Source organism: Drosophila sechellia, chromosome 2L, assembly GCF_004382195.2.
Source record: "Drosophila sechellia strain sech25 chromosome 2L, ASM438219v1, whole genome shotgun sequence".
In the NCBI taxonomy this organism is placed as follows: Eukaryota; Metazoa; Arthropoda; class Insecta; order Diptera; family Drosophilidae; genus Drosophila; species Drosophila sechellia.
The window spans coordinates 20643934-20664752 of NC_045949.1; the positions used below are offsets into that span (position 1 = coordinate 20643934).

General features: G+C 40.8%; 5 protein-coding genes across 6 annotated transcripts; 4 read left to right on the forward strand and 1 right to left on the reverse strand.

Moving 5' to 3' along the window:
• Window positions 1-34: 34 nt before the first annotated feature.
• LOC6618236 lies at window positions 35-3837 on the forward strand. Of its 2 annotated transcripts, none has more exons than XM_032717631.1 (3): window positions 35-305; window positions 3375-3603; window positions 3669-3837. In XM_032717631.1, coding segments are annotated over exons 1-3 (324 nt in total). In that variant the 5' UTR covers window positions 35-303; the 3' UTR covers window positions 3762-3837. The 2 variants fall into 2 exon arrangements, with proteins under 2 accessions (XP_032573522.1, XP_002042511.2); XM_002042475.2 differs by lacking the exon at window positions 35-305 and adding an exon at window positions 3117-3281.
• Window positions 3838-3911: 74 nt separating this feature from the next.
• LOC6618237 (WD repeat-containing protein 75) lies at window positions 3912-11395 on the reverse strand. The gene is made up of 8 exons (XM_002042476.2): window positions 11327-11395; window positions 11120-11265; window positions 10673-11056; window positions 9883-10537; window positions 9640-9818; window positions 8402-9576; window positions 7974-8338; window positions 3912-4363 (listed from the first exon to the last, which is right to left on the reverse strand). Exons 2-8 carry the CDS (start codon window positions 11209-11211, stop codon window positions 4004-4006), a joined length of 3210 nt encoding a protein of 1069 aa, XP_002042512.1. The 5' UTR covers window positions 11212-11265; window positions 11327-11395; the 3' UTR covers window positions 3912-4003.
• Window positions 5796-7861, forward strand: LOC6618238. The gene is made up of 2 exons (XM_002042477.2): window positions 5796-6167; window positions 7510-7861. The coding sequence occupies exons 1-2, from the start codon at window positions 6078-6080 to the stop codon at window positions 7651-7653; spliced, it is 234 nt and encodes a 77-aa protein (XP_002042513.1). The 5' UTR covers window positions 5796-6077; the 3' UTR covers window positions 7654-7861.
• Window positions 11396-11634: 239 nt separating the features above from the next.
• On the forward strand, window positions 11635-13108 carry LOC6618239 (malectin-A). The gene has a single exon (XM_002042478.2). It carries the CDS (start codon window positions 11808-11810, stop codon window positions 12852-12854), a length of 1047 nt encoding a protein of 348 aa, XP_002042514.2. The 5' UTR covers window positions 11635-11807; the 3' UTR covers window positions 12855-13108.
• A 425-nt stretch (window positions 13109-13533) lies between these two features.
• On the forward strand, window positions 13534-13723 carry LOC116803567. The gene has a single exon (XM_032727411.1). The coding sequence runs from the start codon at window positions 13568-13570 to the stop codon at window positions 13694-13696; it is 129 nt and encodes a 42-aa protein (XP_032583302.1). The 5' UTR covers window positions 13534-13567; the 3' UTR covers window positions 13697-13723.
• The last annotated feature ends 7096 nt before the right edge of the window (window positions 13724-20819 follow it).

Here is a 20819-nt window from a genome sequence, read left to right on the forward strand (position 1 = left end):
GCGAATCCCTCAACCCCTGCTTACTTAGCTTTTTCCCATGCTTCGTTGAGTTTCCGTTTCGTTTTCGTTTGGCCTCTCATTTTCAGTTTCAAAAACTTTCAAGTTGTGTCCAAAACCTGCCAGACGATCTGCGGCTTCGGCCAGTCTCTGATTGTTAGTTAACTCGAATTCAAATTCAGTCGCCAATTGGCCGCGTTCAAGTCAACAAGTGTCTTTTCGGCTCTTCGAATATCGCAACGGGCTCTAAATCCTTCGAATCAAAATTTATTTAATTAATTAATTGAATTTTAACAAACTTACAAAATGTGAGTTAAACTCGGTGCTTGTTTGATTGGATAAATATGGTCTATTCCATTAAATGTGTTCTTTATAGTGTATCAATGTAATAAAAAATAAACGAAAGTTACATCAAATATTTTTTGCATTATTCTTTCCTGCAATTGGACTGTATCACACGGAAAAGCTATTTACATAATTTTGAGATCTTAAAAAATATTTCATAATTTTACCGCATCATTATTTAAAAATTTGATGTGCTTGTCACCCAAAGGGGCAAGAAAACTGACACAAACTGTCCGCAGCCCAACAGAAATTATAAGCAAAAAAAAAAACACATAAACAACTTGACCTATCACAAGAGCAAAAGCAACTACTTCAATGACTGACAAGCATAAAATGTAAAAAATACCCAACGACGGGAGTACTCAACACATAATTTAGTTTAACGGTCACGTTTTTTTAACAAATGCACAAAAATGCCCAAGAAAAAAGCGTTGCTAAAAACCAAACCGAATTCATGAAGACCAGCCATAATAATAAACCTTAAAATAATAATAACAATAATGCAATGCCCAAAAAATGTTACGATTGTCATGCTGTGTAGTGCCTTCAATTAACCCGCGCGAAGACCCAAAACAAATGCCAAATGTCTAACCCACTTACGCCATTTGGCTAATAAATATGATCCACAACGAGCGCATATCAATATTGACCACATACGTTGCAAGGGGGCGTGGCAGTTGGGAGGCTTGGATGTGTCGTGGGGCGGGGGAGGGGAGTTGCGTTTTGGCTGTGCATACGTGATCACAAAACCTGACACAGTATTTTTAGTATCGATTGTTATGAAATTAGTAACTGGGCTTCATTGAATACCAATATCATTTAACTATCATATATTCGACTGATTTTGACCAGTCCATAAGCAGTAATTTTACAAAACTAACCAATAAAGATGTCTAAATACGTCTTTATCTTGGTAAAGCACTCTAAACTAGTGACTTTATTGGCAAAACCCTTTTCGAAATATTACGAGGAACGACGTGTAGTACAAGAGGTTTAATTAAAAACATAATGGGAAAACGAAGTGGACATAAACTAGGGAAACACCATCCTCGGCGATGGCAACCTTGAAGCACCATAAAAATTTCACACTTTCAAAAATTAACTACTACTTGCTTCAGTTGCCGACTAACTTGTAATGAGATGAGCGTCCATGGAACATGGCTTTGATCATGTGTCCCATTTCTTGGGTCCCACCACCAGTTTCGCATCAAGGTTCCTGTCACCTTTCACCCATTAACTTAACCTATTTCTGAGACCCGGTTTCTTGATCCCACTGAATAAGTAAGCTCCAAGAGAATTCTACCAGATGCGTGGAGCATATTTCCTCATCGTATGCAAAATTGTATAAACAAATTTGTGGACGTTGTGGCACAACAATGATACACAATACGTCAATCTTTGTCAATTAACCACATGACCCAAATTGGGAATGCTGGAATGGAATGGAGGGAGGTGCGCACTACATCTATATCTATATATATTGTATACATACATATGGCTGTGAAAAGCGAAAACTGCAGCGAAGCAGCGCTGACGCCAATTGGATTCCATTGACCTAATCAGACCCAACAACAAGCCTCGTAGTTGCAGATCACAAGTCAGTAGCCGGGGTCCCAGCTTGGTATACAAAATAACCACGAAAACCTGAAAATGCCAACACATTTTGGACTGCTACTGGGAAGGCTGCGCTCTTTTCGCATTCGCAAAACGCCAGAATTGCATAAGATGGCCGGTAAAACGGCTTGGATAGCAACCGCAGCCGAAGTGCAGCCAACAAGTCAGGGGACATCACTTGGGTGTGCTCGCAGGGGCGCTGAAATAGGGGGATCCCCATGAGGGTGGCTCACTGAACTGAAATGGCTGGGTCGAAAAGAACAGGGTGGTGTTATTTCCGTAAAGAAGGCTATTCCTAATGAGACTTTCCTTAAGAACTCAAATGAATTTGAAAATTAACCCAAGGAAGGCAAGCATTTTCTCTGTTCCCTACCCGAATGAAGAAATTATCCTTGAATCCTTTGTGCATTTTTTTGAAAATTCTTTCGAACGCTTGGAAGGCAACCCAACTTTGAGTTGCATCATAAAATCGTATACCCATAAACCACAATTAATAAAATTCTCATTATCAAGCCAGGCTTTGGCGATCTCTTCGCCTTGCAAAGTACCATGAACCACCGACAAGCCATGAGTTGGCAGCTTGACCGAAGGGCGGCCATGTAAGCCGGATTTTAGTTTAGCCAACTGCGAAAGCGCTTGTGCCGCAAGTGGCAATATCAAGTCCAAACTTACATAATCGGCCAGAAACGAGCGGCGGCGGTCGCCACTGCCGGTTATCCAATTAAAAGCAAAGATCAGGGATCTTTTTGCAGCCATGACGCTGGAAAATGCAAGTATTTCTGCGGCATAGTTTTTCTCCCCGCAGCACGCGACATCTAGGAAATGGCAGACACATGACAACTGAGTTTTGCCACGGCAGACAAATAGAAACTCCCAGTGGAGCCAGTACTCGTGGCCGCCAGAGAAATATTAGAAAATCTATTAAATTATGAATGGCTTTTTAGAAAATTCATCTAATCAAAGACTTTGCGTACACAGATACTACATACCATACACACACATTGATACTACATAAGTAGAAGTTATATTAAATCCAAATTCAAAAACAATACATTTGCATAATGCGAATGTACATAGTGTATAAAATAGCGCTATACGGAGCCACACAAATTGATTGCCTACACAAATTATTGGTTCGTCGTACGGGCGTATGACTGTGATATGTGTAAAGCCCCGTCAGCTGACTTGGTTAACAAGTTGTCCCGCTCCAGAGAGTGAAAAGCGGTCATTTAGGCGTGGACTGGATGCGGGACTGTGGATGGGGGCAATGCGTGTGTGTGCGTGACAGGCGGAAACGTGTAGTATTATATGCACGCCACAATTATGTAATGATCATCATGATAGTATCTTAAGCCGAGCAAGTGCAATCCGTCAGTCAGCCGAACTCAACGAGGCGTGATCTTCTCCTCCCATTCAAGGTGCCTTCTGCCCGGTCGCTTCATCTGGTCAGCTTTCGTTGTGACGATGGTGGGCCTATCCGCAATGATCGAAGCCAGACCCCAGAGGAATCTGCAGCACATTGCCGTGGTGGAGAATGCCGCCTGGGAAAAGACACTTCCGCAGCAGTTCCAGAACCCCTTCTACAATACCCCAAGGGTGAGGGATGCCCTGGCCAGATCCAGTTGGTTTGGACCCGGCGAGGAGGTGGTGAGTGTCAAATGTGATTAGCTTATTCTGATTCTCCTTAAAATATCCTCCTCATTTTCCTTTAGGTTTATGACCGCCAGGCTGAAAAAATTCCTCGCATGGAAATCTACAATGTGCTGTCTCATGCTGGTTTGATACCACGCCGGCGTTTTCTTTAAATTATGAATATTCAATACCGCATATCTGTTATAAAAGTATGAAAATAAAAGTCAGTCATTAGTTTAGGAAAAATCATCGGTGTGATTATGTGGTGGTATGTGGAGCAGAATTAGCAACTACATTCCAAAAAAATCCAAGTAAAAAACACATTTTTGTAATAAAACTTGTATTATCTCGCTGTCTTATACAAAAATAGAAGAATTAATAATTGATTAGGAACAACTAAATGATTTGTTTACGTTCAAATCCTCAGTTTCGTCCTTAGCGCCGTGATGGTCCTTAATCGATTATCAAGGCCCTGCGGGTCAGTTTCTCCCTCAAGCGGCAGGTCCACCAGCTTTTCATTTTGCTCCAGTAGCGTTTTCCGGGTGTCCAGCGTGCTCCTTTCCTCCTCACCCAGCTCCTCGTCCTCGTGCTCCCCATCACTGTCCCGGTGCCCCACTCCATTGCCATTGACAATTACCCCATTGGTCAAGGCGGCACCACTCGCGGCAGATGATGAGTGCCTCGAGGTGGAGTCCGCCGGAATAAGCAGCGATTTCACGAATTCGCCACAAATCAGGCTCATGGCAGGCATCGTGTGGGCGGAAAGATTGGCAAACTGTAACACAAAATATAACATTAATTGACATTGACCTTGCTGAAGTTCAAAAACTGTGTTACTAGTGGCTGTGCTGCACGATTTTTTTGTGTAAAAGTAGCTTGAAAAAATATAGTTTGATAAGATTATACATCAAACTAGGTAGCATGCTCAAAAAGTGTTAAATTATATTAATGCAGTGCTCTTTTAACGATTGTGCATTAATTATTGACCTCATGTAGTTGAGAACTCAATCAATGTTAGTTTACCTCTTGTAGAGTACTATCACGACTGTCCGTAGCTTTTAATAAGCCGAAAAACTAACACTATCAAGTCTGTACGTAAAACTTGATTTTTTTGGGTGTCGAGATTGCGGTTCAAGTTCACGTGATTATTGTTTGGCTTTCTGTTTTGTCATTGCTGAGCGTCTTTAAAATGTGCCGAGTGATATGTGTCTATTAACCTTCGCGCAAGCGCTTGTCGCCTGTGGATTTCGTTGATCCATTTCAGTGCAAACCAAACAAAATTGGCAAAAACAATCCAAGTGCACACATGTCTGTCAATTTGTTAAGTGGCAAGTTGCAAAATATTATTGTTTTTTCCAGGAAGACACCATCGATGACTCAAAGCGATAAGCCTGAGTTTAGTTCAGCTTCAGGAACCGACTAAAACTGGTATAAATCCTCGAAGAAATACGGTAATTGACGAAAGTAATTAAGGCAAGTAGAATATTGCTCGTAGTAACAGAGACGTGAAAATTTACAACGCCGAACAAAGCGATCTTAATTATTGGCACAACGCAATCGAGTGCTATTGGGGAAAACTAAAGTGTCACAAGCACGCAATGGAAAATTCTCGCAACAAGCTTCAATGGTAAGTATAAGAGAAGGGGAAGAGGCGGTGGGCTTAATTCATGGCACAATGGCTCAGAAATTAGGAACACTTATTGAGAAATAAATGTACGAGACATATATAGAATACACGAATCCTGAATTCTAATTTGGTAAGTGCACAATTATAACATTGTATTATTTCAGCACACTTTCAAATCAGAAACTTTTCTAAAACACTTTTCTAAAATCTGAAAAAATTCAGTTTTAATTTTTTAGTTTTACTTAGCTACGTTAGTTATAATTTTTATTTCTAAAAACATTTGTAAGGTATATAATATATTTCGATTTTTTTAACTATGCGAAAAAAATGTATACCAGATTTCAAAAGGAAAACTTATTCTACTTAAAGTGGGAAAACTATTCATTTTAATCTACTGTTTTATCTTTAATCCACTGTTTTATGTCTTTGGTTTCAGCTCTCCGTCCCACTGTGCAGCAGTGGGCGGCGGTGCGTTTTCACCAGCCCCTCGGAGAGCGGTCGAGGCCGAAGCCCGTGCCGAAGTGGATGTCCGGAGCCGAAGTGCCGTGCTGCGAGTATAAATTGCCGAGAGCCGCAGCGACAGCTCAACACTTTGCCGTTGTGCTCCGCAGCAACAACCGTTAGCCGGAAAGAAGAGAGCCGGAAGCGCGTGCCGCTAAAGTTTACGGAAATAAAGGCGGACAAAGGTTCATCCTCGCCTGCAACTGACAAAGTGCCAGAATCCAGATTAAACGATTTACGAGCGCCTAAAAAAAGGAACAACATCTCGGGCGGTGCAGTGTGCAGTGCAAAGGCATTGTAGAACTCTAAAAACACATCTCCTCAACACCCGCATCCGGAAACGGATTGGGAAAATCGGAAAATGTGGCCCAACTTTGTAGCTGTCGTTTCCCTACTGTGCCTTGCATTCTTCGCTTGGGCAAAAGCTGGACCTGTGCCAATTGTGAATGAGGTGAGCGGACGACAGGGGGCCGATGGGGTACGGCGAAAACGGAGTAGTACAGCAGGGGGCACGAATTTGGGGCAATGACTTTACTCGCGTTCCAAAATAAAATGGATGCCAGCTGCACTTTGCAGAAGGTGCAAACTCGCTAATTAAAAGTGGGCGTCGAAAACCGCGAGAAAAACAAAGAGCAGAGTGCAGTCTTAATTAAAAGATTGCTTTTCAACTAAAACAGCGTGGGGAACATATCCACAATAAGAAAATATTATAAAGCAAGTCAGGGTTCAGCAACTCATAAATAATTTACGTAACATCTGCCACACAATTCGGTTTTATGACTGGTGCAATATAATAAATACAAGCCGTGAAACACCTACTTCAAAGCTAAACCCTTGCATTTTAAAATTATTACAAGATTAAAAACCCGAAACTGCAACCGTGGGAAATTATCATGACGTAAACCCGATTTCAGAATATTTTCTGCTACAAAAGACAATAAATATAATGGCATTTAATATCATGGGCTATCATCAATCTATCTAAAAAAATATTCTTGTATGACATCTGGAAAACTTGCCAGCGTATTAGTCATTAGGGTGTCTGGTTGTAAAGGATAACAACCAGGATTTTCGTGTCCGTTTGTAACGTGTGTAATTAATCTTAAGTGCTACATACATATAGGAGAGAAGACTTTTTCTTTTTAAGACTCAACGAGACAGCCGTTTATATAATATTCCATATAAAAACGATCCCTTATCAATTCCCATGAAGACTTGACCCTTGATGGAATAAACAAAGTAATTAATGTATTATAAAAATAACAACTGATTACTTCAATGATCTTTGGAAGGACTACCCCAAATTCGAGGAGTCAAGTTCAGCTGAGTGTTCGAATACTAATCAATATTTTTGGCTAATCATTGTCTCAGAATTCTGGGTATCATGCAATAGAACGTCTAATGTGAAGATCACCTCCGGGAAATCTTTTCAAAAACTAACCGCAAGAGCTTAAATCGCATATTGTTCAGTTGCTAGGCTGCTTCAACTCACACGATTTACACAATACCACAATTGAAAGGCGGTTCCAAAAATAAAACGCGCTTCGAGAAAACTACGTTATAAATCTCAATGCAAATTATTTAAGGTGAGTAGAAAGAACGCTGTTTTGGCGCAGATAACAAAACACAAAAGAAAACTCGTGGCGAAACAATTTGACGTCATTGTGGGGGAAAACAACATGTAAATGACACAAAACCCTTTCCGCTATTGGTTTTCATAATATTATACCGTTCTTTAAAATACAATATTTGCCTAGATTAACTATATTTTCCCCATATAACGACTCTTCCAGCACCAACAATTGATGCCGAAAGTGCCTCAATGGCACTGCCTGCGCTACTTTAAGCATGATGTCCTGATGATGCGTCGCTGTCGCCACTTGCGAGTCCCTACAGCGCCACGACTGGGCGATGTCCTCAAGCGAAAGAAGAAATAGTATAAGGCCCACAGACAATCGTCCACAATACTCAAAACGACTGAACCAGAAGATCAATTAAAAGAACATTTTTTAAAGGATTTCTAACCAGACCAAAGCTAAATCAAATATATACTACAAAATATACAATTTCTGGAACTTATAATAAGTCTAACCAATTGTACTTCATAGTTAAGTAAGATATCAATAAAACGACTAAGAAAACTTATTAATGTTTGTAAAATTGCAAATTTGACTGGGGAGAAGGAAGCGAACAATGAGGATAAAAATGTAAGTATACTGAACTACGGCATTGTAGGCATTTTAAAATTTAAACTTACCGCGTTAACGGCACTGTGTTCTTCCCGTCCCACGATCAGTGGTCCGTTTTTCTCCAAGGAAAACGCCTGCTGCGGCTTGATCACATGGATTCCGAAAGTCGCGTGCTTCAAAATAATGTCTTTGGCGGCGGGCTGAGAAAAACTGATCGGTGTAGGCGCATCATCCGATGGACTCTGACCCGGTAGCGCCAGGTACGCGATCTCCTGCGAGTGGGTCAGCATTAGCAGCGTTGATTGCGCCTGCCAGTCGATATTAATAGAGCTCTGCCTGGGCTGTCTCCTGGGCAACCAGGCCAAACCATGTGTTTTGGGTAGATTACTGCGCTGATAGAGGGGCAGCGGAACATTTGGCTGAAACACATGCACTGAAGGATTAAAAGTAATTGAAATTAATTAAAAACCAAAAGAAGTTAAGATATTAAACTTACACTCATCGTTTTTAGTAATTACAGCCATTAAGTTGGTGAGCGGATCGAAGGCCAGCTGACTAACGGATAGTTTTAAGCCCGCCTGCAATCGCAGCGTTAGCAAATTCCATATGAGCACCCTAGATTCAGTGCACACCGCCACCAGATGAGCCTGATCCCCGGCTCCGAATTGCACATGTGAAATCTGCGCCAGCCCCTGCAAGGGAGCCGCGCTAGCAGGGATTTTCTTGGCTTTAATGTTGGTTTTACTGCTGTCATTCAGCTTAAATTTGCCCGTTTTTTCCTTTTTCGGCTTACTACTCTCATCCAGCTTTAGGACACTGAACAGGTTCATAACATCTTGTGGCACCAGGTTCTCGAATTTCTGCCGACGATTGTTCACATGACTTAGTCGCTGCTTAGCTTTGTAGCGATGTCGCGTGTGCAGGCGATGCAGTCGGAACTCCAATTTCCGAAGCCTCACCTTCGTGGCTTGTGGAATCACAGCTCTTTGCTGGAGATGCTGCAACAACCTTTGCCGATGAACCAATGGGACAGAACATTCAACTCCAAAGCGACGCAGCAGTTGCAATTTTTGATGCAAGCCGAGTTCCGGCATTTTCATTATGTACTTAAATACCGTCTCCTTGGTGGTATTGTCTGGTTGACTCACAAGTTTGGCTTTGACAGGAGGACCTACTATCAAATCCTTTGCCTGCTGTATTAAATTTTCATCATTACTATTTAGCAGAGTCTTTAACAGAGTCCACAACTGCTGCCTTTGCTGTGTAAATTCTTTCCTCGCACCATTAAGTGGAGTTTGGGCCAATCTCAGTTGAGCTTTGGATATAACACCATCTAGGCCGGGAGGACAACTGAGGGTTTGGAGGGGAAGCCGTGGATTCCTTGCATCATAGAGTACCAAAGTGTTGCCATAACCCACGGCCAACAGAGAACCATCCTGGGAAAAACACAAGGAACCAATCGGAAGGTTTCGATAACTAGTCTGCGCCAGGCAACTCCACATCGTTCCGCGCTTATAAATGTTTTCTGAATCCGTAATGCCCCATACTTTAACCACGTTGTCTTCGCCAGCGGTGGCACAACGCAAATTATCCACTTGGAACTGATTCGAAAAGATTATTGCCTTAAAACCATTTTCATGTGGTAGTTCAATTTCCGTATTCAGAATGTAACTGCAAGAAAAATATAAATTTATTGTTTGTTATTGATCTAAATGAATTGTCAGCTTTAGTTACCTCTGTAGCCTTTCATTATAATTCCAGAATTTCAAGCGGACTTCCGCCAAGTTCACGAGATCATTGTACACCTCTCCGGTAGCCATCCAATTGATATTAAAAGCTGCTCGTGTAATACGCGTATTGTAGATAATGTGATTTGCCTCCTCATTATGAACATTAGTATCCACCACGCGAAGCTTTGAAGAAAAATATATAATATTTAATTATTAAACTAACGCATGGAACTTAATAAGCACTCACATTGTACAGCAAACTCTTGGTGTAAGCCGAATAAAACTGTAAATGTCCTGATCGACCATTCAGTACCAGAGTATTGGTCCTCGGATTTAAACGTAGTCCCAAAGGAAACTTACTTTGTCCCGTCTTATCCTTGGTCTCGTATGTAAAATGCTGAACAGTGGATTTAATTATGCTATCACTGCCACTAATCAGCTGAATGGCATTGTCCTCTGTGCAAACCAATACATTCTCGTTGTCATTGCTGACCACAATATGACGGATCACACTGGAAATTCTGGGCAGATACGTGCGATAGCCAGGCGAGGCCACAGTCCACTTGACCAGGACGCACTCATGACCACCGCTGTAGATGCTCACGCCAGATGGCGAAAAGGCTAGACTGGTTACCTCCGTGTGATGCCAGTGAAATAGCGTGTTGGTCATCGAGTCTTTCTTCTCGAAATCCCGCCACACAAAGATCTGCCCCTCGGAATCGGCGGTTGCTGCCACCATTTCGCAGGGACTCATCTTCACACAGGTAATAGTATGTTGCTTGGCGCTCTTGTAACGGCAAAATGTCCAGGTCTCATAGTTGACGAAATATATGTAGAAGCCCTGAGCCAGAATAATGTACTTGAACTGTCCTTTTCCCACGTCTACAATCGGAACGCGAAGCCTGAGAAATACGAAGTATATAAGACATGTCCGATTTTCCAATATTTTAGCAAGTTTAGCAAGATTATTAGCAATGCTATTGGATGCCTTAAGAAAAGACAGCATTTGAAAAAGATAACCAAAGGTGGAAACTTACTTCAGCTTCAATCCGCAGTTGACATCGATCTTTTCACCCGTGCTCGTGTTAACAACAAACCATTTGACCTGTTCACCAGCCTTCCCCTTCGCGGTGACAAAGGCGCAGGCTGTGTCGCCACCTTTGTAGAGATCCATAAGGTGGCAGGTTAAAATAGTATTTCCAGGACCCAGCGTCAAGGGCACAGTTTTTTTCAGCACACCAGCTCGCCAGTTCCAACGGACCAGCTCTCCGGTACTCGTACACCCTATCAGCAGATCTGGCTGCTTCAGATCCAATTCCAAACTGATCAGCGGCGCCGTGGCATCATCCAGGACTCGGGTAAGTTCGCCCGTACTGGTGGCATAGACCTGCACTTTTGTCAGACACCGCACGAACATAAATCTGTGGAACAGGAATCAGAGTGTTATATACTTAGTACTATATAGTATTAGCTTGAATAATAACCTTCCATCGGGCGAGAATACAGGCGCATGTTCCACAATGTTACCGCCAGTCAGAAGCTGCAGCTCCAAACGGTCCTCGTCGTCGAAATTCATGATCTTGCAGTCGAGCACTCGATGCTCTCGTAATCCTTGGTGCTTAGGCAATGTCTGTGGGCAGCAGTTTCTCTAGACTAACGCTTTTTTAACCACTTTCCGTGGGTTATTTTACCAGCAAAATTAAATCACATCAATGCACGTGTAGCTCAGTGTGCCCGCACATTGGGCGCCAAGGAAATATACTGCTGGCAATATACTGAAACATACCACAAAGCGTTATTGGTCACTCTTGGGAGCTCACACTAAAACTTAGATTTAAAACAAATAGAAAAAAAAGCAATTCAAGAAATAAAAGGATCGCACGCAATATTTTCGAATTGCGTGACAACTTTCGTATTCGTCGAATAAGATTTGTTTTATGCCCATAAAAATCATTTAGAAAAATACCGCTGCTTCAAAAATACTGGTTCCAACGAACTGGTTCTCTAGTTCTCTGGTACATGCGAGAAGGCTGCGCTGTATAGAAATAAATTTGTAAATGGATTTATTCCGGCCCCGAAAACCTGTCAGTAACAGCTAGGCGACGGAATTCGCCGAGGATTCAATACCGGAAAATAAGGCGGCCAGAAAAGAGGATTCGCGAAGCAAGGGAAATGCAGCAAGGCGAACTCCGGCGCACAAGAACAACAACAAAAACTGCTGACATGTGCAACGTAGCATCCAAAACGGGGATTTTCCGGAACTACTTGCGGGCAATAGACCAAAGGACCTGGATGTCGTTGCTCCTAGTGCTCGTCCTTATCGGTACGTCCGCAGCCGCGCAACCTCTGAAAGTTATATACGCGGTCAACGCTGGCGGGGATGAGCACACCGATCTGAACGGGGTCCAATACGATGCGGATCCTCTCAAAGGAGTTGGAATAGCTTCGGACTACGGCAAACACCTGCTGATGATAGGCAGGGTACAGGAACCTGACGAGGTGCTCTACAGGACCGAGCGGTATCACACCACTACATTTGGGTACGATTTACCAAGCGATGGCGATGGAGATTACGCCTTGATAATGAAGTTCTGCGAGGTATACTTCGATGCGCCGCAGAAGAAGGTTTTCGATGTGCTCCTAAACCGCAAACACACGGTTGTCCGCCAGCTGGACATCTACAACCAGGTGGGTAGGGGCTCGGCACACGACGAGATCGTGTACTTCAAGATCAACAATGGACGATTGAACTATGAGGGCGAGGTGTCCGATGTGCGAAATGGACGCCTCCGGCTGGACTTTATAAAGGGGGCATTGGATAATCCCAAAATCAATGCATTCGCCTTGCTCAAGGGAGATATCTCCCAGGTGCCGCGGATGCATGGCACCGAGGCGACTGAGAGGATGAAGCCGGAGGGTAAGCTGAACGCGGAACAGAAAAAAGGTCAGCAGGCAGAGAGGGTGGTGCGCAACCAGCGGGACGACATTGATGAGGATGACGAGGACCTGGACGACGAAGAGTTTGAAGAGGAGCTTTCCGAGCAGAATGTCGACAAGCTGGGCAGCGATCAGCCGTCGCAGCAATCTGACACAAAGCGGTCTTACAGTGGCCCCCGCCAACCGAATCCGTACTCCATGGACGACTCATCGATCTTGCTACCAGTTTTCATCGCCATCGGGGCCTTTATACCACTGCTGTTCTGCCTCTGCAAGCTGTGATCCCCATCCGTTGCTCACTCAACGCTTTCGGCCTGCGTTGGTTTCCTGCTTTGTGATTTTGTGATTTTGATAAAAGACTTAATTATATATTTATCGTTTAGTTCGTACATTACGCACTCCATAGAGTTTGGTTCCCTTATTCCCAGGATGCAAAGCTCTCTAACGCCCTGCAATTTCCATATTTGATAAGCAATTCTTTTGTGTTCTTCTCGTTGACCACTGCCGTCCCAGGCTCGGGTACTTAATCGTTGAGTCACTTGATTTCGTTTGACCGCTTGACTAGGACAATGCGCGCAAAAGGTTAGATCGGTTTTTGGGACAGTTTTGGCTTGGGAACTGTTAGTTTTGAATGACATTGAATAAAATTAACCTTGTTTGTTATTGAACAAAAAGCTTTTGATTGTTTTAATGATGGCCTGGATTATGCTACGATTTATTCGATGTCTGATAGCCTCTAAGCCGCATAAGATCTTGAATCTATGAATCTTGATTTTTCAGTACATGGCCTTCTGGGAGCTCAATGTAAATTCTGTTTGTAAAATATTTTGTTCCGTGTAAGACTGGTTCATTTTGCGAACCAATAGCCGGTATATCGGAAAACAATCGGAGCAACTGCCATCCCTGGCGGATGTCCTGCGGGGGCTGGAAAATCTTGAGTAGCGTCGCGAGGAAAATTCAGTCATCAGCGCGTGTCCATCGAATCGGCAGTGAAAATGTGCCATCGGCGGTTCTTCAGCAGCAAGTACACCAGTTTCCACAAGAATCACATCAAGTTGTTTGCCGTTTACATGAAAACGGCGAATTTAATGCAAAATTCCAACGTGCTAAAGCGTTCGCTGTAAGCGCCGCTGTCTCTACCGTCGCCTCCCTCTCTCCCATGCAAAAAAGAAGAAAAATTAACATAAAGTTGATTCCCGGCTGAGTGTGCTAGTGCTTTCAGCTTAATGCTAAATGGAAAATGAAACCCCTAATGCTTGAATTCAAAGTTAAAATGTCGGAACGGAAAAACCCCAAGAAGCTAGTGAAAATCCTTGATAAGAATTATTACGATTGCAAATCCATTTAGGCGTGTCTAGCCAAATAACGGTAAGTTTCTTCCTCTCTTACATAATAATTAGCTGGCGTTCGATTGTGGCGCTTTGTCAAATGATATGCGAATTGCATAATAACGGAACGCGAGTTTTGTATTACATTTACCGACTTTTCGGCTCTCTATGCCTCACAATTTGACTTTACCAAAAGCAGCAAGTCCTGCGAAAAAAACATTCTGTCATCAGGTGCAGAAAAAAAGTATCGTTCTCTCCGAGTTACCGTTACTCTCTCCCACGCGCCCTCCAAGAAAATCGGCAAACATATGTTTTTGGTGCTCCCCTGTGCGCATGTAACGGTGCCTATGCTAAACAAAAACAAATTGTCCATGCCGACGCCATTTTTACGTCACAGCTGCCGCTGCAACTCTTAACAATAACAAAAACAATAACATCTGCATTCGGCTCTCAAAAGCAGGCAACAATTCCTGTATTTTCGGTGGGTGTCTTTGTAGCGAGCGAGAGTGTGGGAGTTTTATATAATGCAGAAGGCACCGCAAGCACTTTGTTATTGTCCTTGTTGTTGTTCCGTCATGCGGACAAAGACATCAATAGACAAGAAAGGACTGTCAGCTTTTTGGATATGTACTTCTTTTTCTCTCCCATTTTTATTGCAGTACATCTTTAGATAAAGAATTGACGTGCAAATTAATCTTAATTTTAGCAACATTTAAAAAAAGTCAAATGTACATTGAATATTAAGCATTCCTAAGAAACGCCAACTTTCACGTAAGGCGTGTATTAAAAATATGCTATAACTATCAGCCAAGATTTATTCTATCAAATATTGTTCAATTTATTTTTATACAAGTGATTTGTCCCCAGACAAATAAATTTTAATCTAGTTCACATTATTGGGGTTTTGGCTCTTATTTTTTGCGCCAAATCCATAACTATTGTCCACTTGTCTAGCGAAGTGGATACTTAGTGTGTTTTTTCTATCCTTGCTGAGGGTATTTTTAAATCAGTCAGAAGCTTGTAACCCAAAAAAGGAACTTTTGCGCACATATATGGTATATGTACATAGGTACATATGTATGTACATATATATTTTCAAGGCAAAAGTTTTTCAGTTGGGTTATATCAAAGACACTAGAATAATTCTAGTATCTTTGGTTATATATAGTTGCAGAAACCACCACAGTTACAAGTTATTATCAAGAATATTTACCACCGTAAAAGAATATTCTGCTAAATATTAAATTATATATCGGAATAAATTATTTAACGATTTTGAGCTCTCAAAACCACTAGCATTAATATAGGAAATAAAAAGAAAATTGTTCGATTGTAAACAAATCACAGGGTAAGCCCTCTACGAAAGCAAATATCAAGTTTTAACTTTTCCCATTAATCCCTTAACTTGTAAACTAAGTTTCTCTGTACAATTGCCATCGTGCCAGTGTTTTCACAGTGTAGCAATGTTCTCTTTTGGTCCATAAAATCGTCGTTAGAAACATCCAATCAAGGCAGCAGACGTCGCAGTTTCGCCAAATGAACCGAACCCCAGCCTTTGGATTTCATTACGTGCACTTAGCTGCAGTCGTTCAAGTACAAGGATAATGGGACGCCGCAGTCTGTGTTTCGTGTTTTCAGACCAAGATAATAGAGCTGCACCCACGCCATCAGCGGCCAACTGTGGATCGATATTATTGAAATGCCACGTTATTGAAATGCTCGCATCGAAAGTGCTGCTCTCACTTACTTGCTCCATGCCCTTTGCAAATATCAAGGAATTACAATCGTGTTGTTATCCCTGCACACAGGTCCGGCCCGCAGCCATGTTGTGCCGCCAAAAAAAATCAATTTCCATTGCAGAGAAGTCGGTTTTCCTGCCCTTTGTGGTCAACTTCACTTTTAGCAGCAATTATTCATTCCAATTAACTGCACAACAGTGGTCACAACGCTAGGCAATTGCCAACGATGTCCTTTTGAATTTCAGCTGGGGTTGTGATAGGCGTTTTTATTTTGAGACAGAAAAGCATACTATGTGCATATGTACATATGTATGTACATTTGCCATGGTTTTATTGGGTTCGCTGGTTGAGGGGCATAGAAAAATATATTTTCTATCACGAAGATAAAAGAATTTTCATTTTAAGCCCTCTTATGTTCATTTCATTTACCTTTTTATTTCATTGGTCTCAAACCACAACATTCCGGGATATATTTATTTAAGTAATAACATATGTAATATAGGTTAATAAATACAGTTTTGGGCAACGCATTGTTCTTTCGACTCTTGAAGACTAAGGGATAGTTACTAGATATTTTAGTTGGCAGAACTTTTTGGTTTTATTTGCATTTATGTACTCTTCCTATGTTTTGCCTAACAGCTGTTAATCCGGCTTACAGACCCACGCTAACAGCTGGAGCACCTCTGTTATCAGGCCGATATTTTTCGAATATATTTTCCACCAATTCTCGCATTCAGTACTCGACTGTTGAGCGCGCAGCTGTTTTCATTTTTCCGGCTCGGTCGCAAAATTCGATTTTCCACTAGACTTTATTAGGGAACATTCGGATACGTTTCGGGAAACAATTTAAATATGTAAATCGAACCGAAGCAAGCCGTGTTTTTTCCTTACTTTTGAGGTTGTGTGTTTTTAGTCTCGTAGTGTGCATACGTATGTATCTACGCCCTCTTCAGTCAATAAATATTAATGCTTGTTGTGCAGTTAGACGGGCATGAATTAGAAAGCATTATTTATTGCACACGTCTGCAGTGTGAATCAAAACAAAATCGGAAGCGGCCCGAGAGTGGGTGAGAAAGAGGAGGAAGAGGAGAGCGTGAGAAAACCAGTGGAAAGGAAATAACAGCTGCCGGCTGATTTGTTGCGGAAAAGGAATACGAAGAAAGAAGAAAAACGTGCGTAATGATGTTAAATCTACACTGAAAACCAATCTTAATCCAAAAATTTGTACCATTGAAATATATTAACAAGTGCTAGTCAATATAGTATACATTAATCCTGATGTGGATTTTATTTTCCTAAACATTACTAGAAAAATATCTTAAAGATACATTTTCCTAATGCAGATACTACGTACTTGGACGCAAGATAAATATTTGCAGGTTATACAGATGTTTGCGCTGTATTCCTCGTATATTTATAGACCATCTTCTATATTTTTCACGTTTCCAAGACCGTTTTTCCTCTATTATTTATTTTCTGACGTCTACAGAGAGTGCACTTGAGTTTATTTTGGTCTTTTGCCGGCTCAGTCGTTCTCCTTGTTTTCACTTCTCCATTCGTCTTGCTCCACTTATTCGCTCCCGCTCCGCATTCCGAAATCCCAATTGTCTTTTGCCTACATAGAAAACATTTGTAATTGTTGCTGGCTTGGCCTACATGTCGCCAGTCCAATATGGGAAATTTACCCCCTTTTTTGGCCAAAACTTATATTATGAAAGTCGATCAATTAAGATAATATAAAATGTATGCATTCATAAGTGACCAATGTTTAGTTTTGCATACCAGAAATAAATATAGATGGCGCCACAAGAAATCAGCTGTTGCACGCACAAATATTCCCTTGAAACAAGTATTTGAATATCTTTTAAAGAAAAGCGTTTTTTCATTCTGCAACATGAGCTTTATCCAGTGTGGTTTGTATTAAATAAATTAAATATCTTAATCCGTTCTGGAGTTACAAACTACAAAAATATAAAAGGCGGTGTCACGCCCACAATTTTTGGTATCATATAAAATATGTGTTTGTGTAAAAAAATATCTTAAAATCTCTCTCCGTTCTGGAGTTATTATTTTGGCAAGAAAAGTGTTCAAACTTCCCATAGTGCGGTCTGATAACATGCAGCAGCATGGCAACATATGTACACATGTATGTACATACGAGCATGTACATATGTATGTGCCCCTGAATCTTGCTTCGCGCAAACCCGATTCTTTCCACTGACTCATCAGATTTAAAAATTCCTGTATTACTATGTAGATCATATTATGCCGGATTCTTATTTATTCATAGTAACACTTGTACTGTTTTATTTATAGCTTAAACCAAAAAATTTGCTATATTTGGAACAAAATAAACTGAATTACTTTAGTCTACCAGTTTTATTAACATGGGAAAAGACGAATCACGATTTTGATTATTTCCAAAATTATTGTTTGTGTTAAATATGCTAAGAGACGAAATTTACTCGATGATTCAAGAAACACGTTTCGTTTAATCAGACATGCACATATGTATAACCAAAAACTCACATTGGCTGTATATAGCGCAGACATAAATTCCTCCAATATGTAGATATATGTACATATACATATACTATATATATATCTATCTAAATGTATGTATGTACACATATTTTGCCACAAAGGCATGTCAAAAAAATTTGTCAGAATTAAATCGTCAATCAAGTTGATTTCATTATCAATTATCAGCCAATAAATTAAGATATGAGCTCACACCGAATTATCTATGAAAATAAATGTAAACAGTATACAATTTGTTATCTAACGTGTTTCGTACATATAAATCCTTATTTGTGAAGGTGCTGGTCAGTAGCCTTGTAAAAATGTTAGCAATTATAATAACTCTGAGCAACAGGAAAGAACTATGAATTCCTAGTAAAATTGATTCCTAGGTAAACAGACATTTATATCGTTTAGAACCCAATCCATTTCAATTAACGATTTGATTTTGAAACGTGTTGCCTGCTGACCAGTGCATATTGGTAACAACAGTAAGTACTATGATTTCCAAAGCTCATTTAGATCATACTGATAAAATGTGACATGCCCTCGTACAACAACAAGATTCGATTTATGATGAGACTTCAACTAAATCATTAGACCTTGGCCACCATCGAACAATTGTTCCTTTTTTATGCCTATAAACAGTTAAGAAATATCTCAAGTAGTCCGTTCCATTTAGGAATTAAACGAAAAATGTAGAAAATCGACTTTTGAGCTTTTAATTACGTCCAGTCGAACTGCGTGAAATATTTTATCAGTGCGGTGAGTGATTATGAAACGGCTTTCATGGTAGATAATAACTAAGGTCACTTAAGCTGGGCTCTTTCACTTACTGGTCAGGTATTTTTGGTCAAAAACAACTTAAACTTAAGTATAGGACGTAGTATTAATGGTGGTTTGTTTACTTATGTGCGTTTATATAGGGGAATTTTGGGCACGTCCAAAGTACGGGAATTTATCATATTTTGCAGTGCTTTCTTTTTGGTATCTCTAAGATAAACATCAAAGTCGGCCTTCGATAGATAATATAATATATGTTTGTTAGTTAATTGAAATATTTTTATTACAAGGCTTTTTAAGGGATCTGTTTGTTCTTATAGCTTACCACTTAAAAGCATATTGCTGAAAATGAAACATTTTCTGGGGCTCGGGTAATGAATGAGCTTCTCATTCTCATCGACAATTTGTGCACTTCAAAACGACTTTTCACTTTTGTATTCTCTTCAGTTTTATATACCTTGGATACATTTTACAAGTTCCTACTTCTACTCATTTACTTTTGCCAATTTTTTTTATTGATAAATAAATGCTTGTGCCATGTTAAATAAGTTCAATTTGTACGTTTGGGGCTTAATCTTTGATTATGAACCAAATTCGTAAGTAGGGCTAGTCGAAGAAAGCATCACCAAGTTAATTATAACTACTATATCTGACATTTGTCAATTTTCTTAATTTTTTCAATGACCAGGAAGGCATTCTTAACTATACCACAAAGGTACAGCTGGGCAAATACGACATCTAAAATGCATTTCAAAGTCACAGATGCTGAAAACAAAGTCAGTCGTGCCAGCAAATAAACAATGTCCACTTCCCCTGACACTTGACTGCATAATGGCAATAGGTATTAAAACCAAACGTTGAAAATAAGCAATGCAAATATGTGTTCTTATCTCTCCAAGCTGTTAACTGATAACAATGATAAAATATGTCATCACCAGTTTGTTTACCACCTGTAGACATCCGCCTTCGAATTTATTCCATTATATCGAAATAAATCGAATCGTAACCACATTACCTCTTAACAATTTTTCCGGAAGTTTTCCAATGAAATCCACATGGCCCACACATGGTTTTTAGGCTCGTAAACGGTGAAGTTTAAGCTTTGCAACGCCGGAATTTCCAGAAACCAGGGTGTATGTTATTATATGGATTTAACGACAGTTTTTGTGCCTGTCAAGCGCAGTACTTTATTTTTCGGCCAAGTTAGTGGTCCTAAGTTTGCATTCTGTATAATCGCCTTTAACCGGTTCGAGGGGCTTTTGTTCATTTTGATCTCTGCCGTGTGCACTCGCCGATGCATTCTTCATAAATCAATTGGTTTTGAACAAATACTTTCGCCCTGCAACTGCGACGGCATATCCCACATTTCCTTGTGGCCCTGCTATCGATTAGTCTACCCCGAAGCGTAACACTGACAGCTGAAAGAACATTTGCTTAACGATCCTTAACTAGAAGGCAAATAAGCGAAGAGAAATCAATAAAAAATTGTATTTCGGTAGTCACCGATAATGCATTTCTGCGCGCATTTAGTACAGTCACCGCAAACGCAATTCGCTTTTGTTCCTCTTACTGTAAAAGGGTATCCTAGATTCGTTGTAAACTATGTGCGTGGAATGGGGAATCGGTTTCGGCCCCATAAAAAATATATATTCTTCATCAGGATTACCAGCTGAGTAGATCTGGCCATGTCCGTATAAGCGTTGGGATCTAGGGAGCTATAAAAGCTAGACAATTCCACATAAAGCATTCAGATACTAGAGACGCCTACCCACTCTACCGCGTGCAATTTAAATTTTGTTGTATTATCTTTCGCTGATTTCTTTCGCGCACTCCCACTAGCTTAGTAAAGGGTACCTGATAGTCGAGGAACTGGAGTT

Coding starts and splice junctions, on each gene's coding strand:
- LOC6618238 (XM_002042477.2), top strand. CDS start 6,078: ATGTGGCCCAACTTTGTAGCTGTCGTTTCCCTACTGTGCCTTGCATTC. Junction 6,168..7,509: donor CTGTGCCAATTGTGAATGAG/GTGAGCGGACGA, acceptor CGACTCTTCCAG/CACCAACAATTGATGCCGAA.
- LOC6618239 (XM_002042478.2), top strand. CDS start 11,808: ATGCAGCAAGGCGAACTCCGGCGCACAAGAACAACAACAAAAACTGCT.
- LOC116803567 (XM_032727411.1), top strand. CDS start 13,568: ATGTGCCATCGGCGGTTCTTCAGCAGCAAGTACACCAGTTTCCACAAG.
- LOC6618236 (XM_002042475.2), top strand. Junction 3,604..3,668: donor TTGGACCCGGCGAGGAGGTG/GTGAGTGTCAAA, acceptor ATTTTCCTTTAG/GTTTATGACCGCCAGGCTGA.
- LOC6618237 (XM_002042476.2), bottom strand. CDS start 11,211: ATGAATTTCGACGACGAGGACCGTTTGGAGCTGCAGCTTCTGACTGGC. Junction 9,819..9,882: donor CCAAGAGTTTGCTGTACAAT/GTGAGTGCTTAT, acceptor TTTTCTTCAAAG/CTTCGCGTGGTGGATACTAA. Junction 8,339..8,401: donor AATTACTAAAAACGATGAGT/GTAAGTTTAATA, acceptor TTAATCCTTCAG/TGCATGTGTTTCAGCCAAAT.